The sequence below is a fragment of the Odocoileus virginianus genome, chromosome 5 (assembly GCF_023699985.2).
Source record: "Odocoileus virginianus isolate 20LAN1187 ecotype Illinois chromosome 5, Ovbor_1.2, whole genome shotgun sequence".
NCBI lineage: Eukaryota > Metazoa > Chordata > Mammalia > Artiodactyla > Cervidae > Odocoileus > Odocoileus virginianus.
The window spans coordinates 90363665-90391294 of NC_069678.1; the positions used below are offsets into that span (position 1 = coordinate 90363665).

Sequence of the window (27630 nt, forward strand, 5' to 3'; positions counted from 1 at the left end):
AGCTAGTAAGTAGTAGATACAAAACTTGCAGAGAAGTTATTCAAGACTACTGCTAATATAGATTTGTCACTTAAAGAAAAAAAACCAAGCCCAATGTAATATACAATATTCAGATTTATAAGATATATAAATTAGGGGATTATTAGCTTATTATTTAAGAAAACTTTTATGAGTATCCCTTTCTCATGTATATGTTAGTATACCAAAGTTTGACTTACATATTTTCTCAAGACTGTCTGTGACATGAAGTAAAACATACTTTGATGGAAAATGATTGTGTTGAGGTTGTGTTACTCTTATTATAAGGTGGTCTTCCCTTGTGGCTCAGCTGGTAAAGAATCCTCCTGCAGTGCAGGAGACCTGGGTTCGATCCCTGGGTTGGGAAGATCCCCTGGAGAAGGGAAAGGCTACCCACTCCGGTATTCTGGCCTGGAGAATTCCATGGACTGTATAGTCCATGGACTATATGTCGCAAAGAGTCGGACACAACTGAGCGACTTTCACTTTCACTTTTCATTATAAGGTGGGTCAAGTAGCTAGTTTTAAGGCTAGTTAAACAGAATGCCATACTGTATTCAGGATGGGGTCCTTTTTAGGTCCATTTTAGAAACACATTTCTGGTACAATATCCTTACTTTCTGGGCCTATTTATGCAAAAAGTACTTTTCCAGAACCTAAATGCCCTCTGTCTCTGTTCTGTATTTCTGCCCTCAAATTGAGTTTTCCTAATCAATTCGTTCTACCTTCCTGTAAAGAACCATTTTCCTTTCCTGTTCTGGTGATGAGGTGAATGGATCTGGTGGCCTTTGAAGATGCAGGTGAGGAAAGAGCTGCTTTGAGCTACAGTTACTTCCACTCTTTTCTGAAAGATATCCTGGCTCTACTGTATTTTCTTTTCTTACCCCTATTTGCATGTGGGTGAGTTAACATCACCTTGTATATCAGTCTTCCAAAACACATCAGTTCAAAAACAGATTCTTTCAACTCTCCTTTTCCCAGTTTTTTTCAGCCTTTATCTGGTGGTACATGAGCTGGATGGTCTCAAACTTTCAAAGGTTGGGGACAGTGAGGCAGGACCAGCTCTTCCCGTTCATCCCCCTCGTCTTTGGCAACCCTGAAGCGCCTCTCAGGATCCCTCTGGGTTCAGAGGCATGGATTGAAAACCACTGCCCTAAATCATTAAAACCAGCATTCTGTCTAACACACCTACACTCCAATGTTCCTATCCTTGGGCAAATTCCTGTCTGTAAGGCATAATTCATCCCCCTGAGCTTTTCTGTCCTAGGAATATCGTCATATTTTGAAATCTGTGTTGCTAGCCTTAGATATGAGAAAATTGTCAGTTCCTAAACTAGTGTGAGTCTGTTCTCTGTGTGGAAAAATTTTTTCTAACTACAGTTCAAGAAATGTCATCTCTTAGCACCAGTCCTGCTTCTCCTACTTCTTTCCTGCTCCTCGCCTCACCTAATTTTTACATCTACATTTATTAGAGCTGCCTGGGTCTGACAATTGGCTAAAACATAGCCAGTATTTTCTGGAGGAAGAAAGAGTAGAAGATCTTATATCTCAGGCTTATAAAGTAAAATCTTGTCTTAAGTCTGTTTGGAATTAAGTTCTATGTGTTAACTTCAACTTTTGAACTCATGAAATAAAAAGATGACCATTCTCTGTAAGTATTTGAGGCTTTTTATTTTTCCTTTTATTTTTCCCTTTTTGGGTAGTAACTTAAATTAAACCTTCCTACCAAATCTCACCCTTTCCTAGCCATTAAATGCATTTTATTCCCCAAAATATTTAAGACAACTTTAACTGGGGAGGAATTCCACTTAGATAACAGGATTCCATGGTCACTCTAGATAGTCATATAGTCTAAGTTGCAAATGAGGACCATTTAATGCTTCATGTGATCTTAATTAATTTCAGTGGGCCCTGTTTTTAAATGGGCCATTCCCTACCACCTTCTGCAGTGTGTTATTTAGCTCAGCAGGAATGAAGTAGCTCTTTTAACTCACCAGGGTGTGATGACCTCAGTGAGACGAGCATTGTTAGCACTCTGTAAAAAGCTATTTTTGAACCATGTTATTTAGAAGTCATTGCTGTTCTTTGTTGCCTAAGAAGTTTTGCAAGAAAATGGCCTTTGTTCCCAATGAGTTCATCCGTAGTGGTTGGTAGGGCATGTGTTTTCACTGGGTGCCACACCGTGAGCAACTTGGTATTTTAGGGGAGGATTGGTCCAAAGCAGGGTGGGTATGGGGCAGGAGTGAGCTTGGCTGGGGGGAAAGTGGAAGAAGCCCTGACTATAGCCATCAGCAGAATCTACCCTTCCTTTCCATAGAATGTTTGGTTTTGCTTTGGCATTAGGGTGAAATCTTGAAAACTAAGTTCTTGTCAAGACTAGAAAAATTTTGTTATTGGCAGGCTATGTGGCTGCCCTCTTTGTGTGTAGGTTTGTGTTTTCATGATTTTTGTAACTGCCCTTCCATAGGAGAAACCTACACCTACGACTGGCAGTTGATTACTCATCCTAAAGACTATAGTGGAGAAATGGAAGGGGAACATTCCCAGATCCTGAAGCTGTCCAAGGTGAATTTGCCTCCTGTCATTTGCAGGGATGGGGTAGAGGTTTTGACGATTTTCTAAAATGTATAATATAGAACTTTCTGTCCACACTAAAGTTAGGAACAATCTTTCAGAAGTGAATCCTCCAAAAATCTGGTTGGCTGACATCCAGTATTTGTTAGTGTATGATTCTCAAATTTTCATTTATGGTGAGAATATAAGCATAGTGGTGATAGCTGAAAATATACACTAAACAGCTTTTAAGGGTAACATAAGGATTTTAAAATTTGAGAGATAAGCTAGGTTATTTGTGGCCATATGACTGTGTAAATTGGCTCAGTCTTTTTTGGGATTCTGTATAGTTATTAAGAGCCATAAAAATGTTCATATTCTTTGGCCAAGCAATTTCTCTTTCTATCTGTCTTTCTTTTAACAACTGTTCATTGTACATTAGTTATGTGGTAAGAAAACTAGTAAGCTTTACTAGTTTCTAATCATAATATTAATATTTATGGGAAATAGAGTCTAGTAGGTGCTACTGACTGAAGCAGGTAATTACAACAGGGATACACTGGGTCAGTGTATGGGGTATTGAATCCCCAGGGAGTTAGAGTAGATTTGTTAAGAGAGTTGGCCTGGTTGGGTCATGGAATGTGACTGGCTTACTGGATAAAGGTTGGAGTGGTAATACACCCAAGTAGAGGAAGGAATGTGTCCACTGGGCCAAATGATAGAGGAAATATGGGGAAAAGGGAATTACATGTGGTTCATCCTGACTGGACCCCATGGCATGAGAAGAGCAGTGGCACAAATGAGTTGGAGGGGTGTCGGGGCCAGATTGCACAGAGACTTGTGTGCTAGAAGAAGGACTTTGATTCTTATCCAGAGGGAGCCCTTGAAAGGTTTTAAGCAGGAGAATGACATGTTCAGGTTTTCAGTTTAGAGAGCTCACCCTGACTGCAGATTGGAGGAGAGAAGGCTCACACTGGGGACACGGTGAAGAGTCTGTTGAGACATGTAGGCATGAGATTGATAATAGTGTGTGTGAAAAAAGCAAGTAATATAAGCCTTACAAACCACCCATTGAGCTCTTTCCATGTGCTAGACACAGTGCTAATTGTTTATGCAATTATTTCATTTAATCTTCCTAACAACCCCAAATGTAATATTAATATCTGTTCTACAAGTGACGAAGCTAAAAATTAGAAAAATAAAGTTGTTTGATCTAAGTGCACAGGCTATTAAATGGTAGATTCGAACTGGAATTTTCCATCTCTGAAGCCCATGCACTTAACAACTGTGCTATCATGAATGGTTAAAAACTAAGGTGGTGAATAGTGTGAACAGAGAGAAGTGGGTGGATTTGAGAAATATTATGGAGGTCAATCTGGTGATCAGTTAATTGGATGGAGGTGTTGGGAAAGAGAGGTCTAGGATAATTTTAGCCTTTTGGCCTAGGAACTGACTGGATGTTGGTATATTTGTGACAGTATTCACTGAAATGAGAAGTATAGAAAGAGGAGCAGGTTCGGAGGAGATTTGCAGATGATTCATTCATTTTGGGACAGAGTGAGTTTGAGGAACCTGTGAAACATTTGAGTGGAAGTGACCAGTATGTAGCTGAGGGTAAGGGGCTGGAGATCAGGATGCAGGTCTGGGCTGCAGAGATAAATTTGTACACCAGCATCAAATAGATGACAACCAAAGCCATGGTAATAGATAAAATCATCCAAAGATTATATACAGTGAAGAAGTAAATGGATTACAATTGGGGTCCTGGGGGACACAGTCATTAAAGGTATGGAAGGAAGAAGAAATGGGAGAAAGTGAGGAGTAGGCACAGAAGTGGGAAGTCGAGGAAGGGGAGCATTACAGGAAGAAGGAAGTGATCAGAAATGCTACATGCATTCAATTAGCATGTACCCAAAGGAGATAATTCAAAAGAAAAACACCATTTTACTTGAAAGATATTCATCACAGCATTAGTTATAATATTTAAATTTTGGAGACAGCTCAAATATCCAACAATATGAAAAGCTTATGTGAATTATGGCACATTTATTCACGTACTATTCTGCAGCCATTAAAATGACTGTTAAAGAGACTATTCTAATGGGAAAAGTGCTCATGCTAAACGAATTGAAGAAAGAGCAATAAAAAGTTTGATACATACCCTGATTTTAGCTAGGCCCTGAATACTGCTGAAATAATGAGCTCCTTGAAGGCAGGGACCTTGCCTTATTCATCTCCAAACTCCAAGCCTAGAACAGTGACCATATACAATTGATTCTCAATAAATGTTTGCTGAACAAATGAACTGTTTATAGCTCTTTCTTCGTGTGTGTGGTGAAAGATTAGACAGATATAAGAAAAATATGATTAATTGGGGTGTTAGGACAATGGGATTGTGAGGTTTTTGTTTTGTTATGTTCATACAGTTAGTAGAAATCAGGAGGGGAAAATATTCAGGTATTTGAGAGCTATTTGGTGTTTTTACAAAATGTTTTTCTTTGCAGAGTTGATTGTTTTAATTTCATAACTGAAGTAGGATGGTTGGGTCCTTAATGTTCTTCTGGAAAGAAAATGGGAGTGCAGAGATACTGAAATCCCTTCTGTTGTTCAGAGTCAGCTAGTAATAAGATTCACATTGAAAGCTATGGTTTTTCAGTTTCTAATTCATTGTTTCATCTCTTCAGCTAGTTTACTTTCTCCATTTTGGAAATGGTGCAAGAACAGGAGTGTGCAAGAATCAGCATTGAAAAATTTAGGTATACATGCTATTTTAAATATAATTGCTGCTGTTTGTGGTTTTCTGAAAAATCTTCTCTCACTTCTGCAGCTCACTCCAGGCCTTTATGAATTCAAAGTGATTGTAGATGGTCAGAATGCTCATGGCGAAGGCTACGTGAATGTGACAGTGAAACCAGGTGTGTTTCCCAGCCCCAGCCCTGTCTCCCTTGCACCCTCTGCAGGATTCCCAAGGAGATGGAGGTTTCACTTTAGGGGTCTTAAATTCTCATTCCTTTTTGGTAATATATTTCACGTATTGGACAATTCCTAGTTCAGTGTAGTAAAAGGTTAGCCTGGTGAAGTGTATGTAGTTTGATTCTAATTGGCATACCTGGCTGGGCAGGGAAAAGTTGGTCACATGGCCCATAGTGTAGTGTGGCCTACCTCCTTGGGAATTACTTCTCCAAGTGGGTCATGCTGAGAGAGGACCATGTGTTGTAATTAAGAGACACAGGAAAGGCAGGAGCCTGGGAGAAGCATGTCTAAAGAGAACCAGGCCAGTGGCAGGCTCTGTCTGATCTCTTTCCAGAAATGTGGGCCTTTGCACACAGAATTCCTCATTTAAACCCTGCCAGTCCTCTTTTATCTTGAAAGCCAAATCTCATCATCCTTTTCAAGTGATCCACTAGGGCTTCCCTTGTGGCTCAGCTGGTAAAGAATCTGCTTGCAATGAGGGAGACCTGGGTTCAATCCCTGGGTTGGGAATATCCCCTGGAAAAGGGAAAGGCTACCCACTCCAGTATTCTGGCCTGGAGAATTCCACGGACTGTATAGCCCATGGGTTCGCAAAGAGTCACACATGACTGAGTGACTTTCACTTTCATTGGTAGATTACAGTGCATTAGCAAGGTATCTTGTTGTGCATTTTCAGAAAAATTTGGGGGTAGTTGGAAAGTGACACATACATTGGCACAAATTCTTAATACTGTTTTCTATCTTTGTTGGTAAAGGTTTTCTTTTCCTTCCTTGAACTTTGTAGCCAAAGTAATCCCTTCACCTTCTTAAATATGTGTTAAGCATAAAGACTGTTTGATCATTTCTCAAAGAGGAGGCTGCTGGGTTTATAACTCACATTCATGAGAGTGGACTGAAGTGTCTGTTACCTTCCCAGTACTCAGGCCTAATTATCTCACACACAATCAGCTCAGGGATGGTGGAGAAATCACCCATTATTTTTTTCACACAATCTGTGCCAAGAGATAGTTTGCTTGCCAAATCCTTTATTGCACAAAGCTTGTTTGTTGTCCACCTCTGTTCAGCTTGCCTGAAAGCAGTCAGTTGCTGCTATAGTACTTATGATATACTAGATAGTGCATGAGCATTGAAAGTATGCACATGGCCTTAGCAGTCATCAGGTTTCCAAGAGGTTTCAACAATCCCGGGTGTGTCAGGTTAGAACGGTAACCTGATCTTGTGACTTTCCCATTTGGCGATGCTCAGCTCTCCAGTTATGTAATGGAAACTGACATATCCTGCACTCAGATATGACCTGCTTCTCCTGTGATATAGTTTATGAAGCCCTTCTCCCAGTTTCTTGTGGGTCGTTTTTGCAGAGCCCCGTAAGAATCGGCCTCCTGTTGCCGTTGTGTCGCCGCAGTACCAGGAGATCTCCCTGCCGACCACTTCTACAGTCATTGACGGCAGCCGTGAGTACACGTCTCAGCATGACGGTTTGGAAGGGCATTCGCTGTGTACTCTAGTAAGAGGTTTGCAGCCAGCTGTGTCTGAGTACTGTTTAGACCAGTCCTCTTGGCCATGCTATGGGAAGACCAACTGTCTGAAGCAATCTATTAGGGAGTAAAACCTAAGCCCTTTTTAAAATCCCCGTGTGGCCCGACTAAAGTAATAGTTCTTCTCTGAGATGGTAAAAAAAGTAGTAGTATTCATGTACTTTGCGTTATGTTAATTGAAGCTTGCTGATTTTCAAATTTGCTTGCCTGGAGTTGCCATTCTTAGTTATGAAAACAAAGCTCCTTCCTATCTGTCATGGCAAGATAAGTACCTGCAAGTCTTGACAAAGAGCTCTCACTTAGCCATCACTGCCTAACAAGATCCTTGTCAGCCTTCTCCTGGAGGGACTCAGAATGTTCCCCCCACCTTTGCCTAGGCTCATTATTAACATTTTACCCTTCCGAGTAGTGTCACCTGATGAGTAACATGAGAGGATTTCTGGGTCTTGGCTGTGTGTGTGCACAAGAGGTTCAGGCCTGGCATCTCACCAGTGTTCACTTGCTTTCTTTTGAGACCCGTTAGGGTCCAGTTACCCTGACTGTCTTGGCACCACCAGTGGTTTCTGGTAGAGGCAGTCACCGCTTAGCAGAGGAATCTCTAGCAAGGTTAAACATTTCGTGTAGATGCTTCTGGCAAGCAGAGGAGGATGGAAGAGTAGCAGGCCAAAAGGAAGAGACAGAACAGAATGAAGCACTTGTGAGAGTGGCAGGAAGAGTTCACTTAGCACCATCTATTTTATAGTTTGAGTAGGTCAGAGCTAAATAATGCCCAAGGGCGCGCAGTGAAGAGTCATTGTCATCCCTGTCTCCCAGCCGTCCAGTTTTCCTCCAGACAACAACTGGCATTATTTATGCATCTTTCCAGAGATACTTTAAGTGTTTATAAGAAAATATACGGTCTGACAACACATTACACACTAAATTATGTACAATGATTGCTTCTATATGTTGGAGAATTTTTCTGACTTAATACATGCAATACTTCTTCACTCTTTTTTTCTTTTAATGTTTACGTAGCCTTCCATTATATGAATGCATAATTTCATTGTATAAATATATACTTGTTTTCAGTCAGTCTCTATTGATGACCATTTAAATTATTTTTGATTTGCTTTTAAAATAATATTACCATGAATAATCTTATAAGCATGATAGTTAACACAAATGTTAAATGTTCTACAGATATACAGCACAAGTGCAAGTATATATATAGGATTAAGTTCCTCAAAGAGGTATTGCAGGGACAAAGATAAATTTTCCCAAATTCCTGTTTATAGAGGTTTCAATTTATGCTTCCACTATGACATTATGAGGGGTCCTCTTCCCCCACACCTTTACCCATATAATTTGTTAGGAAATTTTGGTGTTTACCAGTTAGCTAGGTTAAAAAGTGCTGTGCTAAGTGTAAATTTCCTTTTATTTTAAGTAGGTTTAATCACTTTTGATTTTACTTTTTTTATACAGTAACATTTTAACGAGAGGTTGCCTATGTTGGAGTCCTTGGAAAACTATGCAGTGGAATATTCATAGAGAGGCAGAATGACCCAATAATCCTAGGAAAGAAACACTCTGGAGAGATAGTCTGTAATTTCATGAAGTTTTTCTAGACTTTGCTAAACTCATGAAGTTTTCTTAAACACAATGAAGAGAGAGTCTGTAATTTCATGAAGTTTTCCTAGTAGTTGCCCTGCTTTGTGTAAGCTGGATAAATGCTGAGACCCAGTGCTCTCATGTTGTAACTGGTATTTCTTTATGACCAAGAAAGCACTGATGATGATAGAATTGTCCAGTACCACTGGGAAGAACTTAAGGGACCTCTGAGAGAAAAGAAGATTTCTGAAGATACCGCCATATTAAAACTAAGTAAGCTCGTTCCTGGGAACTACACTTTCAGGTAAATTTGGATCCTTCAAGCTTACCATAGGCCATTTTCTCCCCCCTTGTGAGTTTTGCATTATTAAAAGAGTAGCTCTGACAGATATCAGATTCCCTGTAGAGCTGATTGGTAATATAACCTTTGGTTCCATTGGTTCTTTATGCCGTGTGGTAGTTGTGGTCAAAGCAGTGATAACTTTTCAGGGCAAAGGTCCTTGCATAGTAGATCAGGATCCACACAGCTAATCCCTCCCAGAGCCGTGCTTGGCACACACCCAGACCTTTCTATGGAATTTCCGTCATAAACTAGACCATCTTCCTTTGCCTTTTCTCGGGAAAATTCTGTAAGGAATCTACTCTCATTTTTTCCCTTTGGGAGATGCTTCCTCAGCTTCTGAGATCTCAAAATCCTTACTTTTGACTAGTTATTTATTTGAATATAATTTGTGGGATCTTTCTCTATTGGGGACTTCTCAGAGAATATGATTCAAAGTCAGTTCTTTTGGGAACTAGCATTGATATACTAGATTGTGATTAGCAAGTATGAGGCTGATTCTAGAGTAATCTTCCTTGTATTTGCATTATTCCTTGTATGCTGCAAAGCGCTTGTACTTGAGTGTCACACAAACACCATATGTACACTATACTATCCTTATTTTACAGCTGAGAAAAATGAGGCTAACTACTAACTTCTCTGAGGTCACACAGCTAGAGCTGAAACGCAGATTTTCTCACCCCCAAGGTCAGGGCTCGTTCTACTCTGCTGCTTGACTTGACCTGTATGTGTTTTGTCTGTGCTTCCTCGAATGCTCTTCTCAGTCTTTCAGGGTTCTGCCTCTCTCTAAGGGTCTCCTCCGTTTTCAGCGAGGCTCTTGGAGATCCCTTCAGAGAGGAGCAGTCTCCTCACTCCCCGTTACACTCAGTGACTGGGTGTGGTGCTTGCCGTGGTGCAGCAGCTTGCTCACAGGTGTCTGTCCTCCCTGCTGGACCTGAGATTAGTCACATTTGAGACTCTACCAGAGACGCAGCAAGGAATGTCCTAGCACAGCACCTGCCATATAAATAAACGAGTTCTGACTTAGCAGCTCTCTCACTGACTTCACGCTTGAAGTGAATGAAGGGTATCTGCCATTACAGCAAGATAGGAGCCTTCTCATTGGCTTAAAATGGAAATATGAGTTGGTTTTTGCCTTGAATTTCTAATATAGGAACTTTAATATTTATGGAATTTAGCCTGGGCCATGTGATCCTTTTTGAAATAGTAACAAAAATAGCTACTGCTTCTTGAACATTTACTGTGTCTTTAGTACTGTTCAGAGCTCTTTGCACGCAGTAGCTCATTTAATCCTTGTAACTGATATTATAATTATTCTTATTTTACAGATTAGGAAATACAGTCACAGAGGTTAAGTAACTTGCCCAAGGTCACATAGGCTGCTGACTCAAGTCTGAGCTTTTAACCACAGTTCAACCTAGAGCATTTCAGGTGAATGGGTGCAATTCTGTTTTTCTAAGCCTCAGTCCATAAAAAGATGGAATTGGGTTTGACTAGCATTAAGGTCCACTTTGTTTGATTCCACTTACCTTTTCTTGTCCCCTGCTTTTACATGGCAGTGGCCTCTTTCCCCATCCCTGTGGTCATCTGCTATTTGGTTCCAGGATTTTTACATGCAAGCCAGGGACCGTCTAAGGTGAAAGAGTAACAGGCATTTGCCACTTTGCATCTGTCTATAAATTGCTTTTGTTCTGAAAGAGAAGACAAATAAGATATGTTTTTAAAAAATAAAAAAACTGAAAACAGGGAAACTGGAAAAAGAGGACAACTTATGTGGATTTTTCTTTTTCAGGTATTTGCTGATTTGCACATGTCTGTGTGTGATGTTTTTGTGTTCTTTTTCTCAAGGCTGTAATATCAGAAATCCCTTTAAGACCATAGGTAAAAAGTGAGATTGTGGGATTAAAAACCCACAGATGTCTGGCTCTTTCTGTGGCTGGTGGTGAGATTTAAACAAACGACATGTCTTTTATATGCTTTTCCTCTTTCTGTCAGCAAAATGGAAGGAGCCCAAACCTCCTTGCTTGCTTATGCTCACATTTTGAGGTGGCAAGAGAAGCTTTAGGCTGTTCAGCTGGAAGGCATCATTTAGGTAAAAGCCTGCTCTTATAAATGAACATTTTTTTTTCTCTTGCAAATTCTCTTTCACACTGGCACAAACTGTGGGACTGTTGCGTAGGAGACTCATTTCCATCTCAGGCTCCTATCTTACTGGAGCCAGCCTTCCCGGTCCATCCTAGAGGCGGTCTGCCCAGGAAGTCCATTCTCGCGCTGCATACACAGCCAAAACAGGATGATTGGAGGAGAGCCTGCTGCAGTCAGAGCTTGCTTTATTTAGTGTAGCGTCTTTGAACCTCAGGGATAGGGGCTGGGAATTACTACTTCTTAAGACTTGATTCTGGGCTTTGGAGTCAGAGCACTGGGCTTGCACCTTGACTCACTGTTTAGCTCTGGGCAGGTTTCTTAACCTCTTAAAGACTTGTATAATTGTGAGATTGACGGTACCTCTTTCTGTATGTTCGTTGGGAGGGCCATATCAGATAATGCTTATAAAGGTCCCAGCCACAGACACATGCAGGCAGCAGAGTGAAACGGTGTAGAGATGTATTGTCTAGATTTAGATCCTGACTGCACTACTGTCAAGCTTTCAAGCTTGGGCAAGTTACTTGATCTCTTTCTGCCTTGGTCTCCTCATGTGTATAGGGAGCGAAATAGGGACAGTACTTTCTAGATCTGTTGTGAGGATTAAGTGAGATACAAAGTGCTTAGAACAGTGCCTGCTGCACAGTAAACCCTCAGTCAGCGTTAGTTTCTAGCATTATCCTGACTCTCCAGAAAAGAGTGGGTTAGAATTGATTGCCACCTGGTAACCCTGCCACTTTGCTGTTTTCTAGCCTTGAGTTCTAGTTCTTCCACGTTTATTCCTCTCTGTTTAAGCCCATCCCCGACGGCACTTCGCTCTCTGTTCCTGACAGCTTGACTGTAGTAGACTCTGATGGAGCTACCAACTCCACCACTGCAAGCCTGACTGTGAACAAGGCTGTGGACTACCCCCCTGTGGCCAATGCAGGCCCCAACCAAGTGATCACTCTGCCCCAGAACTCCATCACCCTCTTCGGGAACCAGAGCACTGATGATCATGGCATCACCAGCTACGAGTGGTCGCTCAGCCCAAACAGCAAGGGGAAGGTGATGGAGATGCAGGTAGGAAGGAAGAGCACCTATCTGTTCTTGCCCAGGGGAATTAGAGCTGCTGGACTGGGTCACCCATCCAAGGCTTATTTTTCTCCATCTTAATAATGAAAGTCAGATTAGTACATAGGACATTGATTTTTTTTTTTTTTAAAGAAAGGTTACAGGGCCTTCAGTTAACCCATTAGCAAAAACTTTTATCTTAAATATTTAGTATTAGAGGAAAAGACTGATAGCTGTTCTTGGATAATTTCAGGGAGTCAAATTCTTTAGAAACTGCAACGGTAGAAATCTTTTTTATTTTTAAATCAAATTTTTTTTTGGCATATAGTTGCTTAACAATGTTGGGTTAGCTTCTGCTGAAGAGTGCACATCTTGAAAGTGAAAGCAAATGTAAAAGTCGCTCAGTCGTGTCCAACTCTCTGCGACCCCATGGACTATACAGTCTGCAGAATTCTCCAGGCCAGAGTGCTGGAGTGGGTAGCCTCCCCCTCCTCCAGGGGATCTTCCCAACCCAGGGATTGAACCCAGGTCTATCTGCAGGTAACACTGCACGCCTGCAGTGTGGGAGATCTGGGCTCGATCTCTGGATTGGTAAGTTCCCCTGGAGGAGGGCATGGCAGCCCACTCCGATATTCTTGCCTGGACAATTCCCATGGACAGAGGAGGCTGGTGGTCTACAGCCCATGGGGTCGCAGAGAGTCAGACACGACTGAGCGACTGAGCACAGCACAGCACATCTTGGTGAGCTCTGTTAAAAACCGAGTAGATCGCCTGACTGGACGGTGAGCATCTTCTCTGAAGATATTTAAGAAGAGGCTCGGTCAGTCAACAGGCAGGTAACTAAATGAAGAAAACTGGGTGGGGGCTGTGGCAAACTGGACAACATAAGCCCTGACTAAAGGGCTCAGCAGCCCCTCAAGTTCAGCTGGTTGCTGCCACTTTGGAGTACGGTCCCAGTGTTGTCAGATCCTCCAGCTTTTCAAGAGAAGACAAGTCTAGACTTTTACATGAACTTTCCCAACTTTTAAGACCCTAAGACCAAATAAAATGCCTGCAAGCTGGATTCAGCCCAGAGGCTGCTAGGTTTTGCCTACTGTTCTAGAAGTTCCTGCATTGGCAGTTGGCTCTAAATTATCTATAATATCCCTTCTGACACTCAGGAGTCTTATGTTTTCATATTTGAGGCATGACTTAAAGCTCACATTTCATCCGGCTTTAGTTTAAGTATTATATGAGGTTCTCTGCTGTCACAGAATCGATTGAGACCTGTAAGGGGACAGCACAGCATTACAAAGCATCTTGAGTTGTTGCTGCCATGTTTGATTGAGGCAGCTTTGTTAGGCATCACACTTTGTTAGAACACTGTTTTTTAAATTGTGTTATTTTGTTATATGTTCATGGTCTTTTTGGCTTGAGTCATAGAAATGGATCTTGGTTATCTCTGCACATTTTCCTGTACTCCCTTCCCTTGTGAGAGCTCTGACTTTATTTGAAACTGTTGCTGTGTCAGAGGGTTATTCCCTTGAAGGGTCAAGCGTTTTTAACAAGATGTTCCTTAGTGTCTGATTGAGTATTCACTAATTAGAAGGTGGTGGCCCAGTACCAACCTAGGTTTAGAAAACTGGGTAGATCATGTAGACCAGAGGAGGACTTACTGTATGGTATGATTCTGAGAGGCCACTTCTCTGTATTTATTCATTCAGGGGGTTAGAACACCGACCCTGCAGCTCTCTGCCATGCAAGAAGGAGACTATACTTACCAGCTCACAGTGACTGATACAATAGGACAGCAGGCCACCGCTCAAGTGACTGTTATTGTGCAACCTGGTGAGTTCTGACATTGTGGCAGGCTCTTCTGTTGGCTGGTCCTTTGACCCTTGGGTCAGAAGAGGGCTTGGGTTCTGAGCTATATGAGGGTAGAAGTGGGAGTTACGCATCTACCATCCCCCGGCAACTTCGATTGTCCCCTCCCCTGGTGCTTTCTTCATAGGCACAAAGAGTATTTCACAGCCTGATTTGTGCCCTTGCTCTGGTTACTGTGTCTTCAGGGGGAGCCAGCAGATGGTCTCTGCCATCCCAAATCCTTTTTTTTTTTTTTTGATCCACCTTGCAGTTTGCAGGATCTCAGTTCCTTGACCAGGGATTGAACCCAGTCCACAGCAGTGAAATCCTAACAGACCTAGACCACTAGGGAACTCCTCCTCCCATGTCCTTTAAGGGCCAGCTTAAAGCCTACTTCCTCAAGAAAACCCTTCCTTATCTCTCAGGCCCTTTCGTTTAAACTCCTGTAGCATTATACTTCAAATTTAGCATGGCGCTGTAACTTCGTTATGTTCTGCCATGTTCTTTCCGAGTTGTTTTATACGTTTTGGTCTTATATTCTTCATTGTGAGCTCCCTGACGATACCCTACCTCCCACAGTATCTGAAAGTTCTGTGGGTGGAGAGGCAGAGTCCTTGAGGCTTCCAGAACATATGTCCCAGTTGGTTCCTCTGTTTTCCCAGCTGGACTGCCTGCTTTTGACCTCCAAGTCTCTGTCTTCTAGAAAACAACAAGCCTCCACAGGCAGATGCAGGCCCAGATAAAGAGCTGACTCTTCCCGTGGATAGCACAACCCTGGATGGCAGCAAAAGCTCCGATGACCAGAAAATTATCTCATATCTTTGGGAAAAAACACAGTGAGTACTGACACAAAACCCTTGTGTTTGCAAAGGCACCAGACCTTTGAAGAGCTAGGTTTTACTTGCCTTTAAGAGTTTACTTTCTTATTAGCTTATCCAAGGGGGATTACTGAGAAAGAAGTGTTTGCAGTCCCAAACTTCAGCTCTAAGGAAATGATATAATTTTTATAAGAAAGAAAGAGAATGCTTACCATCAACTGTCCCCAGGTAGTACTTTGTGGTTCTGGTGCTGTTACAGGTACAATCCGTCTGCTGAAATGCATAGTTTAATTACACTTGAGAGGCAGGATGGAAGGGGTAATGAAGCAGAAAAGTACCGTTGCTCAGAATTAACTGGGCAAGGCTGGCAGCGGGGATGGGGCGGAGCAGCTATTAAGGAGAACTGAAAATTCATCTGCAAAATGAAAGCATTACTCTGTTATTGTTTCCTTGAAGACACCGGTTACCACTTAAGTTAGCCAGAGGCCAAAGGCAGTAACTGAAATAATACTAATTAAATTGGAACTTCCTAATCGAACCATTCCTGGTTCTCAGTTTCTTTCATTTCCTTTAAGCCATGACAAAAGGAACTCAGGTTATATGCAGGATCCCACAGGAAGCAAAAGAATTCCAAGAAAGAGTTAAAAGCATTCTCAGTTTCCAAAGATAGCAGCCATAAGAGAGACTGGGTTTTTTGGTTTTGGTTTTGACTGGGACGTTAGAAATGGGTGGGTAAGGGCTGTAATTTGACTTGAAAAGCACTTGACTTATGATTGGTGAGTTGGAGTCTAGAAATTATTTTGCTTAGCTTTTGTTGTCTAGAAATTATTTTGCTTAGCTTTTGTTTCTTTCTTTTAAAGAACCTAATTTTCCTCAACCTAGCATGTTTTAATTATAACTGTTTGTTGAAGATACAGCAGATAAACCGTTTAGTTGAGTTTTATTAGTGTTTACAGCAGAAGTAATGCCTAGCATGGCTTCTTGGAGGCGAATCTGTTTTAAGAGGGGCGGCTGTGGTCACGGTTATACGTTTAAAACAACACAAGAGCAAAACCCTGGGAGTGTGCAGCTTTCTCTGGCTGTCCCTGGGTCTTAAGGAAAGCTCTGAGGCGTTTTGGCCCTTGAGCAGAAGGGCTGTCTGCTGTGTGTAGTGTTGTGCCTGCATGTTGGCGCAGAGCTCACTCCTCTGCCACAGGCTCCTTGTGAGGCCGCCAGGGACAAGGAAGATACCGGCGTTCTGGGTCCTCTGTGGCCCCTGTCTAGGAGCGGGAGGGAGTTTTGCTTATGGAGCTGCTGTGCTGAGAAGAGGATGATTTTTCCCTGAGTGCTCTCTGCAGCCTTGGCCTATTTCCTCTCCCTGACTTTTCAGCAGGAGGGAGTTTGGCGTGTGATTAAGAAATGCATTTTGCTTCTTTGCTGGCAAGAGGTGAACCAACTACTGGGCCAGAAATGCTTTTCAGAAACATGACTCTTAAATCATTCTTTTGATCAGAGACTTGCTCAGAGCACTTTCTTCCTTTTGCAAACTGGAACAGCACAGAGTTTGGATATTCTAGAAGCTCTCATAAAGGATAAGGCTAAATGTGTCTGAAAGCAGGTGAATGGAATTTTCTGATCAGCAGGTAGCTTGTATTTTTGGGGCCAGATGACACTCTGTCCAAATGGAATATTTTTAAACATGCCCTCTCGAGGTGAAGGAAACAATGGTTCATGTCTTAGCTGAGGCAGTAATTGTCTGCTCCTGCTGAGTCGGGGACAGGAGAACAGTAGACAGGTGCAACTCCTCCCTCTGGTTTCTCTTTGTCTAGGGGACCTGACGGGGCACAGCTCGAGAATGCTAACAGCAGTGTCGCCACTGTGACTGGGCTGCAAGTGGGAACCTACGTGTTCACCTTGACCGTCAAAGATGAGAGGAACCTGCAAAGCCAGAGCTCTGTGAATGTCATTGTCAGAGAAGGTATATCTTGCCACCTTGGGTTGGTACAGCAGCCTCTGGGTCAGATAAGTAAAGAATCCGTCATCTCTTGTTTGTTTGAAGAATTGATTAGAGATAAAAGGTAGAGAAGAAAGTCAGGGGTAAGGGCAGCTGTTATTTGCTTTTCTAAAACAGTCTTTGATTGAGTGGCTTTTAAGGTAAATTTTAGCTCCTTGTTTTCCCTCCCTCCCTTCTTCCCTCCTCAGTTGAACAGGAAGAGAATTAAGGTTTTTTCCCTTTGCATTTTTATTTTATCTCTGCTGCTAAGTCCCTGGGTCTCTGTAACTCTCCTGCTAGCTACAGTGACACCTGCTGTCCAACCTTAGAATGACTGCCCTGCACTATTGCTTCCTGTGCTTCTCCTGGGAGCCTGCACGCTGAGGCCAGCTTAACAGGAGTGGCTTAGCCTTGCTGTGGTGTGCAGGCACGGAGATCAGTAATGGTCTTGGGAGAGGCCCATAAGCTGATAGTGGGAAAAACTATCGGATAGGCAGATGGCCCCCCAACACAGTACCCGGAACGCAGCGACTGGAGAGCACACACTGAGGAAACAGCTGCGTGGGGCCCGGGTAAGGAAAGTGTCCTCTCCTTTCCCCCTTTTAAAGTGCTAAGGAAGGGGTCAAAAAAAGATGTTCAGAGAATAACATTTTAAGCCACATTTTGAAGATAATATGTAGTATCAGCTGATGAAAGCTGAACTTCAGGGCTTTAACCACTTTAGGCCTTTGTTTCCAATCATCTTCTATCACCAAAGCAGAGAAATGGATTCCTTCCAGGGAGGCTGCTGTGAGAATTTAGGAAGAAGCTGTGCTTGTCCTCTCTGCTGGACCGTGTCAGGGAACATTTCTCTGGGTGGCACTGGTGGTGGTAACCCTACACTGTTCATTGCTGATGTGGATAAACACTTAACATGGTTCTCCAGTTAGGATGTTTTTGATGTTTAATTTTCTCACAAGCACCATGAAGAAGCATTTCTTTCTTTTCTGAATGATACATTTTTTTCAGTTGTTTCTCTTTGTTTAGAAATGAACAAAGCACCTGTGGCCAAGATAGCTGGGAACGTGGTAATCACCTTGCCCACGGACACAGCAGAGCTGGACGGCTCCAAGTCCTCAGATGACAAAGGAATAGTCAGCTACCTCTGGACTCGAGATGAGGGGAGCCCAGCAGCAGGGGTAAGTGTGCCCGGAGGTGGAGAGCTCCACGGGTCAGGTGGTGAGATGGGGAGAGGAGGCTGAGTCAAGCACTCCAGGACCTGTTTTAACCAAGTGGTCTCTTGTGTCAAACCTGGATTGTGCTCTGAAATCCAGGGAGATTAAATGACTTGCCTAGGGTCACCCCTCAAACTCATGTGGAACAGAACGTAATTCTGTTCTCTGATCCTCATCACTGTGGGTTGTGATGCCCTCACAGAGCAGGAACTCAAAGCCATCTACCCAGAGGGGGCTTAGCTATGACAGACGCAGCTGACTCCCATGCAAGGAGTATGGTTTTGTTCTGCAATATTGCCGTATCGTTCCACCCCACAGGAGGTGTTAAATCACTCTGACCACCACCCTGTCCTCTTTCTTTCCAACCTGGTCGAGGGAACCTACACGTTTCACCTGAAGGTGACGGATGCGAAGGGTGAGAGTGACGTAGACCGGACCACGGTGGAGGTGAAACCTGGTGAGTTCATTTAGTGAGGAGCCGGAGTGGAGTTGCTGGGTCAGCCCAGCAGGGCCTGGATCCTGAGACCCTTCCCCCACAGCATGGACAGAGCCAGATGGCGTATCCAGCTTTAGAACAATCTAGAATCCCCAAGCTAAGAGCTGTAGAGACTCTCTGTTCCACCACGACCTCTCCTACGCACACAGAAACATGGACCCGCCCTGCTAACTCAGACGGAGAAACAGAAACTCAGAGAGGGCAGGGCCTGCTCAGCTTCACACAGCTGTCGTGTCAGAGCCAGGCCTTCGGGCCCCTGTGCCAGCGCTTTCTCCTCTATGTGTGACTGATGACAGAGGGCTCAGGGTGCTTTGGGAATCTGAGCACAGGAATAACTTGAGTCATGATGTCTCATCAGCACCCAGCTGCAGAAAACAATTTATTTTTGTAAGTTGAGCCTCAGGCTTTATCTGACAACCCCCAGGGAAGGTAAAGTAACTGGTGTCCTTTACATTTTTCAGATTTGCAGAAATAAAATTCATTTCTTAAATAGAACCATGTTTTTGTTTTGTATCGAGGCTAATTTGGTATTAGGGAGGAAATGAGTACAGGGTGGGATAGAGTGTTATAAATTCCTGAGCATCTGATGAGAAGGTATAAACTTTAAACCTACTCTTTATTAGGTTTAAGGCCAGGCTTATGTACAGATGTCTTAGAAGGGAAGGGATCTTGGCAGGTCTTCCAGTCTTTGCCCTGCCTCTCTGAAGGACAACAGCCAAGACACTGTGAAGTCTCCTCTGTGTTTAAAATCACATCACAGATAGTCTCTAATTATGTAAATGATACATCAGAACAGACAAATGGTGTGTCAAGTATGTGAAGGAGGTATTCTGAATAGCCACTTTTAACTTCCACATATAGAACAGTCTTTAGGACATAATCAAAAGTAAGACATAATGGTGTCACAATTCTAGAGTTGTGAAAACATTGTCCGGCTGTGATGTTGTTTTAAGGAAATCCTTGTTTCTTGGCTGCCTGGATTTCCTTCGTGTTTATGATTTTCAAACCTGTAGGGCAGGTGCATTCCCACTGGTAAGATTGTTGGCATAGAAAATTTCCCTTCCGTTGTTGCATACAAAGTACATCTGTCAATGAAAATCAGACTGGATCAGGAGAGATTGCTGGACACCCACCACTTGGCCTGGAGAGTTCAGCAAAGCCAGTTGGGCAGAGACTTTTAGAACAAATGTTGAAGTGTTTCTCTTTTCCCCACTTCCTTCACTAAACCCCATTGATTTGGTCTGGGCCCCAGCACATGTGTGGTATTTCTCAGGTTAGTGGAGAGACCAGGAATGCTCCAGAAGCTCTCCAAGCCAGCCCCAGATTGCTGGGCTCAGGACGAAGCAATGGGGGGTTCACCATGGGGCCTTTCCACTTTGAAGGAGGTCACTTGCGTTTCTGAATGCTCTCACCACGTTCTGTCCTGGGCCAGAGTGCAGGCACAGCGGCAGGTCTGTGTTAACTCTCCTACTTCTAAAGCCATGACTGATCCACATGCTTTCCAGATCCCAGGAAAAACAGCCTGGTGGAGATCATCTTGGATGTCAACGTCAGTCAGCTGACTGAGAGGCTGAAGGGGATGTTCATCCGCCAGATCGGGGTCCTCCTGGGGGTGCTGGACTCCGACATCACTGTGCAAAAGATTCAGCCGTACACGGAGCAGAGGTAGCCGGGCATGAATGGGGGGAGACGAGGAAAGACCAGGGGTCCCCTGGGCTTCTTGCCTGAGCTGATAAAGTAGTGTGGGTAGACAGAGAAGAGTGGGCTCTCTGACCAGGAGCCACTCATGGTGTTCATTTCTTTAACGAAGAAGAAGTGTACTCTCTTAGGACAGGTCATGTGCTCTGTGCTAGACACTGCAGCGGGTTACAAGGTCAGAAGAGGGCCATGATGTTTGAAGACCATGTTCTAGTAAGGGAGATGATCAAGTACATTCGTAACATCAATACACAGTGGCTTTGACAGAAGGCCAGTTGGAAGTAGATAGGGTAGGAGGTCCCCAGAGAAAGAGTATCAGGCTTTTCTTAGCTTAAGCCATTTTTGGCCTAAGCCATTTTATGATCTAAACCTGGCTACAGTGTTTGCCCTTGAGGTCTCACTAATTAATGATCTTAAGGGAAGAAAGAATGCAGGGACAGGGAGTTCCCTAGTGGCCTAGTGGTTAGGATTCTAGGCTTTCACGCCATAGCCCAGGTTCAATCCCTGGTTGGGGAACAGAGATCCCACGAGTCATACAGTGTGACCAAAGCGAAAAAAGAATTCAGGACCCAGTGATTCTTCTCAGGGAAGAGAAGTAACAATAGCAAAAATAATAAATCAGTTGTAAAGACTCCCAGTTCTGTTCCAGTGGTAAAGATAGCCTGAAGCACTCATCGACCAGATCAGCTGGAACCTAAGAAATCATATTGACTTTTTGTGAGCCTCATGATTTCAATCAGCTAAAGCTTGGACTCTGTCGACCTATGTCCCGTTTCTGTGCTGAATTCTGTGCTCAAGCCCCATCGTTAATGTGCATGTCCCCTTAGTTTAAAACTTCCCTGAATTTGCCATTTAGGGAGACACTGCTCTGGGAAAGATCCCCAGTGTTCTCACCTGCCGCAAGTGATAAATTCTTCCTTCTTCTCACCTTTGGCTTGGTTGTGTCTTTTGGCTCAATACCACCTAGAGGAGAACCCAGTTTTGGGGTAACGCTATCATGGAGATACAGGCAAGGGTGATTATTTTTTCAGGAGAATTTGGGATTGAGGTAGGTCAAAGATTTTCCAGAAGTAAAACTTACACTGATCAAGCAGAGAAGGACAAGGAGGAAATTCAGCATAGGGGAACAGCATGAACAGTATTCCTGTGATATGAATGTAGAATTTGCTCTGGAAGAAGCCATTGGGTTCAGAGCACTTATCCGGTCCTAAAATGTGGTGGACAGTAGGCTGGCTCTGTAGACTCAGGACAGTCATAAGCAGGCCAGGCAGGTCAGTTTGAATAGTTTGGGTGGGAGGACTCGGAAGTTAGTTTGTTTTGTATGTGAAGTTTTTGTTTATTTTTGAAGCAAGGATATTAGTTCTTTTTTTTTTTTTTTTAAGGGAGGTTGGTAGTGTGGAGGCTAAAACTAAAATAGGAAGAGACCAAAGGCTGGGAAACAAATCAGGAAGCTTTTGGACTAGTCTAGGAAAAGGCTGCTAACACAGAATGAGGTAGTGCTGTAGAGATGGCAGGAGATAATGAGGAAATTAAAAGAGCTTCAGAGTAAGTCAGTAGGACTTAGTGACCCTTTTGGAATGAAACTGAGTGAACCGTCAAATATGAGAATTTTCATTTGCATGCCTGGATAGATGGTGGGTGCTGAGATTAGGGATACAGAAGGAACCAGTTTCAAAGAAAAGATAATGAGTTCAGTATTGACTGTTGAACTTGGGGTGTCTTGGGCTTCCCTGGTAGCTCAGATGGTAAAGAATCTGCCTGCAATGCAGGAGAACTGGGTTCAGTCCCTGGGCTGGGAAGATCCCCTGGAGAAGGGAATGGTTACCCACTCTAGGACTTTTGCCTGGGAAATCCCATGGACACAGGAGCCCGGTGGGCTACAGTCCATGGCATTGCAAGGAGTTGGACATGATTGAGTGACTAACAAACACTTTCACATGGGCTGCCTAGGGAGATGCTTCACCTGGTGGTAGGATGTATAGGTTGGAACCTGAGGTGGGAGGAAAGGGCAGAGGTCAGGAGTCACGGTATAGGCAGGGTTAAAGCTGTGAGGATGGGTGAGTCACACAGAGAGAGTGTCAAGAGGGTTGAGGACAGAGCTCTGGAGAACATCAATATTTAAGAGGAAGGCAAAGAAAGAAGGTCCAGCAGAGGAAACTAAGAAACAGCAGTCAGAGAAGTGGGAGGAGAGCCAGATGGGAGCTGCCTGCTGGAAGCTGAGAGACAGGCTGGCCGTGAGGGGGTGGGCTGCCAGAGGGCTCAGGTGCTGCAGAAACAGGTGTGGTGAGCACGCAAAACAGACCTTTGAGTTTGTGATCAGTAGATCATCAGAACTCAAGTGAGATCATTTCACTTAGATGCTGGCAGCAAAGCTTTTTCATAGTTTGAGAGTACAGAGACGGTACAGTGCCTCTTCAGAGAGGCTGGTGTTGAAAACAATGTGGGAGACGAGCTCAAAAGAACACCTTTTAAAGATGGGAAGTACTTGAACATTTTTATAGAGTGAGGGAAAGATGTAGAAGAAAAGTAGACGGTGGAGACTGGGCACGTGGGTTATAAATGGAGGTAGTTCTGGGGGACTGGCTATGGACAGAGCGGGCGAACAACTTCCTCTGGAGATGGGAGAGGAGGAGGGAAGATGTGCTCTTACGGGTGAATTTAGTAGAGAAGGACGACATTTGAAAGGGTTAGTACAAATGTCCAGTTTCTCTGAAACTGGAGGCAAGGCCATCTGCTTCGAGGAGGTAAGAGTGAGGTGGACAGGCTGAGGAAAGTGGTGAAGGCTGAGAACACCCACTCCAGGAAAGGATGCTGGCTTTGGGCAGTATTGGGGTCTCACCCAAAGTCAGAGACAGGAAGTGAGAGCAGCAGTTTCAGCTCCAGCCGCACAGTTGTATCGCTCAGAGCTTTTATGAACATACCATTCCCCAAGCCTCGCCCCCAAAGATGGCGTTTCAGTTGGTCTGGAGTAAGGTCTGAGCACCTAAATCTTAAAACCCTCCAAGTGAATCTGATATGCAGTCAGGGTTCACTGGATCGGAGACAGCATGATGATGAGGACTTTCTTCTTAAGCTCTGCTTAGCAGCCTGGGAATAGGAAGGTGGCTGCTGGGATCGATGAAGCCGGTGGGATTGACTGGGACAAAGCAGTAGCGAGACTCCAGTGAGCGCGAGGGCGGGAGCACTGTGGACGGGGCAGCTTGCAGACTTGCCATCACTGCATCTGAGGCACAAGGAGGAGACAAGCGTCTGGGTTTCTGGTTTGCCTTGATGGGCTTTGCTGAAGGATTCAGGAGGAGGGTATGACTGGAGGGAGAGAGAGAGTGTGTTACGACGGGAAAGAGCATGGGCCTCTCCCCAGGCAGCCCGGCCTCTGTCGGGGGCAGCTTTGTGACAGTGGGCAGGTGACTGTATCTCTCCAAACCCGTCCTTCACCTGTAAAAATTCTAGCAGCCGTTTTGAAGGCTTGGTGAAGATTACATAAGATAATGTTTAAGTAGTCCCTCCCTAACACATAATGAGTTAGTAATTATTATCAGTCTATTTCGAAACATGTTGGGTTTGAGATGTCTATGGTAGATTTGGTGTAAATACTCCAGCAAGCATTTGTAGGTATAGGTTTGGTCACTCAGGAGAGACTTGGGGAGAGGAGATAAAGCTTTGAGGGTTGTTTGTGTGTAGATGGAAATGGAAACTGTAAGCGTGAACTAGGTCACTAGGAGAGAATGTGGGAAACGGCCACATCTTTTTAAATCAGTTTTCACTGGAGTGTCGTCGTTTCTCAGTGTTGACTCCATTTCTGCTGCGCAGCGGTGAATCAGTTACACAGAAGCCCATATCCACTCTTTTCTTTAACTGATTCATTTTTAATTTGAGGATAATTGTTTTAAGATATTGTGTTGGTTTCTGCCATGCATCAACAGGAATCAGCCACAGGCATACAAATGTCCCCTCCCTCTCACACCTCCTTCCCACGTCCCGCCTCACCCCGCTCCTCTAGGTAGTCAGAGTCCACTCGTTTTTAGATTTCCTCCTGTTTAGTTCTCCAGAGAGCATTGCGTGGAGTCCCCTTGGTATACAGTAGGTGCTCACTAATCATCTGTTTTACATGTAGCATGAGAGATGACCACAGATCTTATGGGAAAGATTTGTTTCTTGATTCTGGAGCTTATGATACCCCATTTTTAGCCTCACTACGCAGTGAAGTCTTTTAGGAAAGGACTTCCCAAACTTTCATGTCAGTCCACACATAGAAGATGATACTGTTTCTATGACACTTTGAGATAAATACACACAGTTGGGATTGCACTAAACGAAGCTGGTCCAGGCCCTCAGTTATGAGACTACATGGAATCACAAAGCAGGCTGCCAAAAATGGAGGCCAGGGCCTAGTGAATAGATTCCATGCCACCCAGAAGTGAGCTCAGACTTTGTCTACCTTGGACAGAAGTTGACAGTCAGCGAGCAAACAGATCTGGACCTAGAATAACATAGTCTTGCACCAGCCACACCATCGTGTCAGACTTTTCTTGTTGCTGCCATGGTAGTTATCATTTTGGCCATGTTTTGACCTGTGGATAATGCTTTGATACCATGCAGCAGTTTACGTTTTAGAATACACTGTGGTTTGTCTTATAGATAATCTGGGCACAAACCCAACAGCACTATACTCTTAGCTGTTAAAAGGCTGACAGCAGGATGTACCCAAAACTAAATCCCTGTGTTTCTGACCTCCAGTTACCTTTTGGAATAGGTCGTCTTGTTAATTAGGGCAGCTTAGGGCTTTTCTAAAAGCATAGGCTTTGGAGTCAGGCATATCAGGGTTGGGATCTGGCTCTGCCATAATTAACTGTGTGACCTTGGGCAAGCTACTTAACCCCTCTGAGCCCCAGTGTTGTCCTCTGTAAAATGGAGGTGATGCTGGGCAACCCCTTTCTCACTCTGACTTGCTGTGAGAGAATGTGTGTAGTACTTAGCACAGTGTCTGGCACATACAGAAGGTACTTAGCAAGTGGTAGCTACTGCTATCCAGTTGACAGCTTCAGCCCATTCATACTGTTGCATGTCTTCGCAGCACCAAGATGGTATTTTTTGTTCAGAATGAGCCTCCTCGCCAGATCTTCAAAGGCCATGAGGTGGCAGCGATGCTCAAGAGTGAGCTGCAGAAGCAAAAGGCAGACTTTCTGATATTCAGAGCCCTGGAAATCAGTACTGTCAGTGAGTAATTGTGGGGAGTTGGGAATGAGAGCCTGCCCAGTGCCCACAGCTCACCTGTCATCCCTGCTGTCCTGGGGCTTCATGTTGGTTCTCTGGGAATAAGGAAATAGTCACTTTCTTCCACTACCATCATCATGAAAGAGTCCCAACTCATCGCAGAGCTTCTTCCCCTGGGGTCCCTGGGCCCCTGAGACAGCGTTCAGAAGGGCTATGAATTCAAATGGGGGAAAAAAATTAACTATGTCTTTGTTTTCATGAGCCTCTGACTGAAATTTACTCTTTTCCTCAATCACAAACTACTGTAGTATTAAGAGAACATGCGACTTTAAAGCAATAGAAATTCAGATAGTTTTGTTTCATACCACTTGATGAAATAGCATTTTTTATTTATCACTACTTCAAAATTATAACAGTTGTCAGACACTGTTATAATCTTATTAATATTTTAATAAAGACATATTATCTTTAAAGTTTTATATTCTTAAATTCTTCAAAAACATGTTTAGTATAATCGCCTTCCTCTATAATACTATGTCTTTTATCTTGGCAATTAATTATTCTGAGAAGAAGGTCTGTGGGACATGAAAGATTAAGAGCTGCTGATATGGAAAACAGCAAGTAAAAACAGTCTGGAGCCTTTCTGACTGCTCCAGTTGTGTCCAGCCATGATGATGATCTGGGGGTCCCGTCCCGTTTTCATGGGCCCCGGAAGGCGGTCATCTTCCAGCTCTGACTCCTGTGGCCCTGCTTCCCTCTCCTGTACTTGCAGCATGCCAGTTGAACTGCTCTGACCATGGCCACTGTGATTCATTCACCAAACGCTGTGTCTGTGACCCCTTTTGGATGGAGAATTTCATCAAGGTGCAGCTGAGGGATGGAGACAGCAACTGTGGTGAGCTTCCTGCTTTGACTGTGCCAGCTGGTTTGGCATTGACTGTGGCTCTGAGTTGAGTGGGCGGCTGTTGGTGTTTCCAAGGCAGATGAGCAAGCAGGGAGAAGAACTTTGTGTATTTGCTGTTTGCAGAGGACTTAATACTTCCTTCCTCCGCACTTGTTCAAGGTTAGAGGAAAGCTCTGAAGCAGTTTTTCGTGGTTTTCTTTTGTTGTTGTTTTTTGGCCAGGCCTTATGGCTTGTTGGATCTTTCTTTCTTAGTTGCCTGACCAGGGATTGAACCCAGGCCCCAGCAGTGAAAGTGCCAAGTCCTAACCACTAGACCTCCAGGGAATTCCCCTAAAACAGTTGTTTTAAACGAAATAAAGCTTAAATCAGACCAACCACAAAACACAGCATAAATGAGACCAGCTGTACGGCCTCCTGCCCTTTCCAAGGGCCTGTGTGCTCTCGCCCATGGAAGCCTGTAGATTTCCACTCCCCTCTTTTCCTCTGTTGAAGCTCACTGCAGCCTGCCCCGCTGCCCCAGGGTCTCAGAGCCAAGCTAGGAAACTCGGCAGTTCACACCGTGTCAGATTTCAGCTGCTTTTATCTCTAAGGTCGCATCTTCCCTGGGGACCATTTCTCTCGCCCACGCTGGGCAGCCCAGACCTCCCTTCTAGCCTCTCCCCACCACCCTTACTATTTTGTTTTTCTTGGCAGAGTGGAGCGTGTTATATGTTATCATTGCTTCCTTTCTCATTGTTGTTGGCTTGGGGATCCTGTCTTGGACTGTAATCTGTTGTTGTAAGAGGTAAGATGCACTTGCCCTGTAAATTTGTTCAGGCTCCTAATTACATGTTTGCTCATTGGAGAGGTATCTGGCCCTTCTGCATGGGGGCGCTGAGTCCTGGGTTTTTTCCCTTACCGTCGCTGTTACATGCCCACCCACAGCATGCACAAAAAAGCTCTCCTTACCTTCTGACGCTCCTAAGGGGGTGAGTGGCTGTCCTGGAGGGCCTGGGGCATCGGCCTGGCTTACATCTGTCTCTAGGGTTTGTGAGCTTTAGTACTCCACACCTCAGCCTCACCACTGTTCCCTGAGAATTCTTAATTTGTCTGCCTCCCCTTCGATTTGAGAGTCATGTGTGTGTATGTTTTCTTGTAATTATAGACTTAGGTTAGTCATGATCAAGTCTTTCAGGTATTTTTCATTTAGTCTTCCTATCTAGTCTTATAATATTTGAGAATGATATTTATTATTTTTCTCATTATTAATAATAGGTGTCAATTCTGTG

General features: G+C 43.9%; 1 protein-coding gene across 5 annotated transcripts in view; it reads left to right on the forward strand.

Moving 5' to 3' along the window:
* Positions 1–27630, forward strand: part of KIAA0319L (KIAA0319 like) — a 96308-nt gene that overhangs the window by 59460 nt on the left and 9218 nt on the right. For 3 of the 5 annotated variants that reach the window (XM_020880269.2, XM_020880270.2, XM_020880268.2), the window contains exons 6-19: positions 2486–2583; positions 5399–5486; positions 6903–6995; positions 8841–8973; positions 11985–12213; positions 13908–14031; positions 14750–14882; positions 16673–16821; positions 17863–18014; positions 18369–18507; positions 20052–20211; positions 25319–25461; positions 26231–26353; positions 27056–27146. In XM_020880269.2, coding sequence (XP_020735928.2) covers positions 2486–2583; positions 5399–5486; positions 6903–6995; positions 8841–8973; positions 11985–12213; positions 13908–14031; positions 14750–14882; positions 16673–16821; positions 17863–18014; positions 18369–18507; positions 20052–20211; positions 25319–25461; positions 26231–26353; positions 27056–27146 — 1855 coding nt within the window. Of the gene's footprint in view, positions 1–2485; positions 2584–5398; positions 5487–6902; positions 6996–8840; positions 8974–11984; positions 12214–13907; positions 14032–14749; positions 14883–16672; positions 16822–17862; positions 18015–18368; positions 18508–20051; positions 20212–25318; positions 25462–26230; positions 26354–27055; positions 27151–27630 lie in introns of those variants that run through there. The other 2 variants (XM_020880275.2, XM_020880276.2) reach the window with 2 other exon arrangements.